This window comes from Salvia hispanica, chromosome 2 (genome assembly GCF_029641045.1).
Source record: "Salvia hispanica isolate PSC_SH4W2 chromosome 2, Shi_PSC_v1, whole genome shotgun sequence".
Classification (NCBI taxonomy): domain Eukaryota; kingdom Viridiplantae; phylum Streptophyta; class Magnoliopsida; order Lamiales; family Lamiaceae; genus Salvia; species Salvia hispanica.
Window position 1 is genome coordinate 26,746,616 of NC_142693.1, and position 5,900 is coordinate 26,752,515.

The 5,900-nt window shown below is 32.8% G+C and overlaps 1 protein-coding gene across 7 annotated transcripts; it reads right to left on the reverse strand.

Moving 5' to 3' along the window:
• Positions 1-225: 225 nt before the first annotated feature.
• On the reverse strand, positions 226-4,606 carry LOC125190923 (receptor-like protein Cf-9 homolog). Of its 7 annotated transcripts, none has more exons than XM_089063540.1 (6): positions 3,982-4,606; positions 3,434-3,483; positions 3,268-3,361; positions 2,600-2,743; positions 1,961-2,107; positions 226-1,631 (listed from the first exon to the last, which is right to left on the reverse strand). In XM_089063540.1, exons 1-6 carry the CDS (start codon positions 4,604-4,606, stop codon positions 226-228), a joined length of 2,466 nt encoding a protein of 821 aa, XP_088919666.1. The 7 variants fall into 7 exon arrangements, with proteins under 7 accessions (XP_088919666.1, XP_088919665.1, XP_088919664.1 ...); XM_089063539.1 differs by having other exon boundaries at positions 226-1,487; positions 1,560-1,631; positions 3,268-3,483; XM_089063538.1 differs by having other exon boundaries at positions 226-1,487; positions 1,560-1,631; positions 1,901-2,107; positions 3,268-3,483.
• Positions 4,607-5,900: the final 1,294 nt, after the last annotated feature.

The window sequence follows — 5,900 nt, forward strand, 5'->3', positions numbered from 1 at the left end:
TCCAAAGTCTAAGACACACGATTAAATTAGAAAACAATTTTGAACATTAAAATATTTGATTTTTTAGCATATGTGCAGATTGCATGCAAGGGTTGCTTCTACAATTTTATGAACAAAAAGTAGCCTAACTTAGAAATACAACATTGCATAGCTTAAGATGAATTATTTGCAAAACATCATACACACAACATGCTATATCCATGTAAAGCCCAATGTTGTCTTGAATCACCTTCTTCTCGTTGCTTTTGCTCTATTTCTTCTCTTCATCTTACAATTACTATATCCAACGCCAAAGAAAAATTCCACTAACCATCTTGGCCTTCCGCTTCTTATAATCATGTAACCAAGTCCAATTCCAACTACAAATCCACATCCATACCCCATCACCACACTTCGCCAACCAAATCCATCTATAAATCCTGAGTCTTCATCATCATCTTCTAGAGGAAGCATTGGTTTACCATCAGTTGTTTCACACTGTTTTGCCAATGGATCTCCACACAATCCCAAGTTTCCTATATATGACTCATTTTGAAAAGTAGAAAATTGCTTAGATTTTGGTATCGACCCCACAAGATTATTCATTGATAGGTTTAATTTCGAAAGAAATGTCAACCCTGTCAGATCACTTGGAATTTTTCCACTCAATCTGTTCCATGACAAATCCAATGACTCAAGAATACTTATATTCCCAAGAGACACAGGAATCTCTCCCGTGAGAGTATTACTTGACAAATTCAAGTATCTAAGAGAATTAAGATTGCCGATGGAAATTGGAATATTCCCAGAAAAATTATTTGAAGATAAGTCAATCATTGTAAACGTATCCAACAATCTTTTCAATTCCTGATCCAAACCTTTCAAAGTGACACCTAAGTCTAAATATGTTTGGAGCATATCCTTCTCAACGCGTGTGAGATTATCCTTGGCATCTATCATACCTTCAAAATTCTTGAAATATCTATCTGGTAAAGGGCCAACAAATGCATTTCTTGATATATCCAAGACTTGCAACTTTGGAAAAGGATGCTCGGTATTTGAAGCCTCCAACATAGTACCATTCAACTTGTTAGACCTCAAGATGAGGACGCGAAGTTGAGGGAGTGTTTCTATCCAGAAAGGAAATGCACCTCGTATTTCATTATCACCAAAATCAATGCTTTCCAGGCTTTGGCAGTTGATTAGGGAATGTGTTATTCCTTCCAACTTATTGCCATACAGAATAAGGGCCTGAAGACTGCAACCTTTTGCAAATGTGGATTGAAGGGCTTTGATTTGGTTTCCACCCAAATTAAGAGCCAACAATGAACTATTGAAGTTTCCCAAGCACTTTGGAATTTGTCCTTCCAAATGATTGTCTGCTAAATGGAGGAGTGTCAGTAATCTCAAGTCACAAATGGATGATGGAATCTCTCCAATTAGTTTGTTATGAGGGAGTACTAAATAATCCAGCTCTGACATATTCCCAATGGTGGAAGGTATTGGACCTGAAAATTGATTTTGAACAGGGATCAAGAATGACATATTGACATATGAGAGAGAGATAGAGAGTATGATACCATTTAAATTATTGTCGTGAAGCCAAAACTGCACGAGGTGTTTCAGGTTTCCAATTTCTTTTGGAATAGTACCTATTCAGTAAAACATGCACACAAGGTATTACTTCCTCCGCCCATAATAAGAGTCTTATTTTGCCATTTCGGTCCGTTCCACAATAAGAATCTTAATTCACTTTTACCATAAATGGTAAGTAGGCCCCGCATTCCACCAACTTATTCCACTCACATTTTATTATAAAACTAATATATATAAGTGAGACTCATATTCTACTAATTTAATCAACCTATTTTTCTTTACATTTCTTAAAACTCGTAACTTAATAGGACTACTATTGCGGGACATATGGAGTACTTTATATAAATCTTTGGAGCATATAACAATGAAAGAGAAAATATCATACCAGTTAATATATTCCTGGAAAGCAATAAGTAGGAAAGAGATGTCATGTTCCCGATTTCCTTCGGTATAGATCCATTTATTAGAATATTTTCTTTCAACTGCAGCTCCCATAAATTAACAAGGCGACCTAGCTCTTTAGGTATAGGACCTGCAAGAATATACAATAAACATTGTGCAAGCTTTATAAACATAAGAATGGCCACTTGAGACAAAAAAATGATTAGTTATAACTAACACTCTAAATTTTAATTTTCATTAATACTGAGTTAACATCAATATATCCGATTGATCCGATGGATGACATATGGTAGTAGTTACTGCCTCCGTTCCATATTAATTGAATAACTTTGTTATCATCTTCAGAATTTCAAATTCAAGATAATTGAGTTTCTATTTTTGGAAAAAAGTAAGAATTCTCTTTAATTTTATTCTCTCTTACTTTATTAACCATCCACTTAACACACTATCTTTAAACTATGTGACGAAAAAAAGTATCTCTATTAACATGGAACGGGGGTAGTATCATATTATAGGAAAATGTGACGCATTCATGTTGACACAAAATTGAACGACTTAAGCTAATTTTAGTAGCAATAAATGCAATAAAACATTACAATAAAGATGTTGGGGTCGTACGTACCACTTAAAGCATTATGGGCAAGGTATATACCAACCATGGCTGTCAAGTTCCCAAGTTCTCTTGGCACTGAACCACTAATATTGTTGCAACACATGCTCAATCGCTCGAAATTGGTAAGAAGACCGATCTCTTTTGGAATTTCACCTGAAGGGTTATAATAGAAATCATAAACTAAATTAATCATGAAAAAGGAGATTTATTATCTACATCTCATCACTACATTTAAAGTGATGCACTTCAAGCTGAAAACACTAAAAACTTCAACAATGTCGGAATGAGTTGAAATTCGCATTAGGATTTGAAATGTACAAAGGATTCAGAGTCGGGATGCACAATGGATTATGGCCATCGGACATCCTCTTAAGTGCGAAATAGTGTTTTAATTATTTTTTCGGCTTTATAGTTTTAAGCATGTGATTGTTTTTTCTATTTATTTATTTGAATTTCTAGAGTTTTCAAAGCATTTATAAATAGTGAGTTTTATTGTTTTATTCGTATTTGTTGGATTTTTAATCTTACAAGACAAGTAATTAAAATTCAAAGTGGTGCAACTTTCAAGAATTCTTATTCCCTAACTTATATTTAATCTTTATTATTATTATAATAATAATAATTATTAAAATAATAACTTCAATAAATTCTAAAGAGACATGAAGAATAAGATATACCAGTGAAATGGTTGAATTCAAGGCCTATTCTGAGAAGGGATGTCATGTTTCCAATTTGTGGTGATAATGATCCACTTAGTTCATTGTAAGCAAAGTCAGCATATTGCAAGGATGGCATGCTGAAAAGAGTTGCAGGCAATGGACCTTTTAATTTGTTGGACCTCATGCTCAAACGTTGTAACTTAGTTAGACGACCAATCTCTTGTGGAATATCACCTGCATGAAATCAAATCCATTTGCATGTGCATATTATATAGCATTATAATATTTTAAATTTTCAGAAAGTTATGTTCATAGAGTATAGATAATACAATTAGACTTATCTCCTTGGCGTATTTGTTTAGTAGGATTATGACCTAAAATATAATACTATGACTCTTGACTTTGAAATTTTATACGTATTTGTTGGATTTTTTTATCTTACAGGAAAAGTAATTAAAATTCAAAGTAGTGCAACTTTCAAGAATTCTTATTCCCCAACTTATATTTAATCTTTATTGTTATTATTATTATTATTATTATGGACAATACCTAATTCTAATAATGAATGATAACTAAGATAGTAAATAATCATAATAATAAGAATATTGTTAATATTAATTTGACCCTCTACGTATATGACTGTAAAAAAATAGCAATTGAAAATAAATAGAAAAGAACATGACATAAAAAAGAATTATTTGACTATAGTCCATGGAGATGAGATCAAATTACCTGTCAACTTATTTGCACCAATTCTCAACGTTTGAAGCTTGGTCAAGTTCCCAATTTCCCTTGGCACAAATCCATCAAATTTGTTGTTGTACAAATTCAGAAACTCGAGCTGCAAACACTGCTCCAAAATCGATGGTATATTTCCATATATCTTGTTGTCAGAAATATGAAGAATCTTGAGTTTATCAAGATTGTGTATGCACATATCAAGAGGTAGACTACTAGACAAACTATTATTCCTCAAACTCAAGACTTCTAAATTTGACATGTTAAAGATAGATGGTGGAATAGGCCCATGAAAAGAGTTGTCGTTCATGTCTAATGAAACGAGAGAAGAAAGATTTCCGATTTCTGGTGAGATGGTTCCCACTAGACCCATGTTTGATATGTTCAATTGAGTCACCCTATTGAGGAGAAAATCACAAGTAACTCCGATCCAACTGCAGACACCGGCTTCAGTGCTCCAATTTTTTGTCAATATAGTTTGTGGATCGGAAGTGATTTGAGATTTTAAGGCAAGAAGTGAAGAACGATCAGTGTTGATATCGGTTGCTAAGCTATAATACATCAAATAGTGAACAGACAAGAGTAGAGTAAGGAGGAGAAAATGAGAAGATTTTACCATTTTTGACTTGATTTCAACTGTAGTATTTTTGTGATTGAGCTACGATGTATATACATATATGTGTAGAGGATATTTATTATAAGGAGATTGTAACAAATATGAAAGCATTAGGTAAAGTCAAAGCCATGAATGATATAACGTTGTATATATCTGATTATTGATGTTGCCGCGGCGGCTTCGTAATTGATTACACTTGTAGAATTATTTATTAAGTCAATGAAAGTGATCTCAATTTCTAAAATATGTATCCACCAATTATTATGTTTTTTACTTTTTCATGAACAATCTCATCAGATTTTGTCAAAGATTGAAATGTAAGAGATTGAATTAAATAGATACCACTAGACTTGGTTACCACCTTCTCTAAAATATGACGATTTCTAGTGTTTAAGTCAAACAATATGAATGTTGACATCTTTATTATTTTTATGATAACTGAAGTGACATTTAACAAGTTGACAGAATATTTTAAATCTATTTTTACTAAATATTAATTTATTTTTAATTTTGTAGATTTCCATTATCTGAATAATACTCATCATGTAATATTTATCATATGTCATGGTATATTCCGCTTCAACTGTTTGCCGAAATACCTAACAAAAATTTTGTGGTGAGAAAATGTTTGATTAAATCCCACATGATGACGTGACCGGAGAGTTGTATTTCGGGAATAAGAAATATCCCATTTCTTGATGCCAGATTCTCTATTATCTTTTTACAGTCAAGTTAGTTTCCACTACCTCAGTTCCATATTAGTGGAGTCATTTTGCAATTTTGATACGTTCCGTTGAGTCATTTCCCTTTTTCGTAGGAGAACATCATTTGCTTTATTCTCTCTTTCATTTTCTACTTTATTATTTTTTACTTAACCCACTTAAAATAATTTTTCTTAAATTGCGTGCCGAAAAAAATGTATCCACTACCGCGGAGCGGAGGGAGTATATTTTTTAGGAATTATTATCAGTCGCTTAGTTAGTGTGTTACTAGTTTAATGACTAGTGCAGATAGTGTTTAGTGGGTATTTTTCTGTGTATTTAAGATTTAATCACAAATCTAATATTCAAAATATTCATTTTATCATCTGCTTCAAGTAGATATATGAGATAAGAGTGAGGTTTGTGAGTTTGAATCAACATAAACAATTGTGAAAACGGCAGCTGATGCGATTTGTGCCTTTTGACGAAAAGTATATCGTCGATCGATAGACAGTACACACAAACGAATAGGGAGAGAAATCAGCATCAAACGGCTTCGATCAACAAACCATCGAGCAAATGATGTGCGCAGAAGA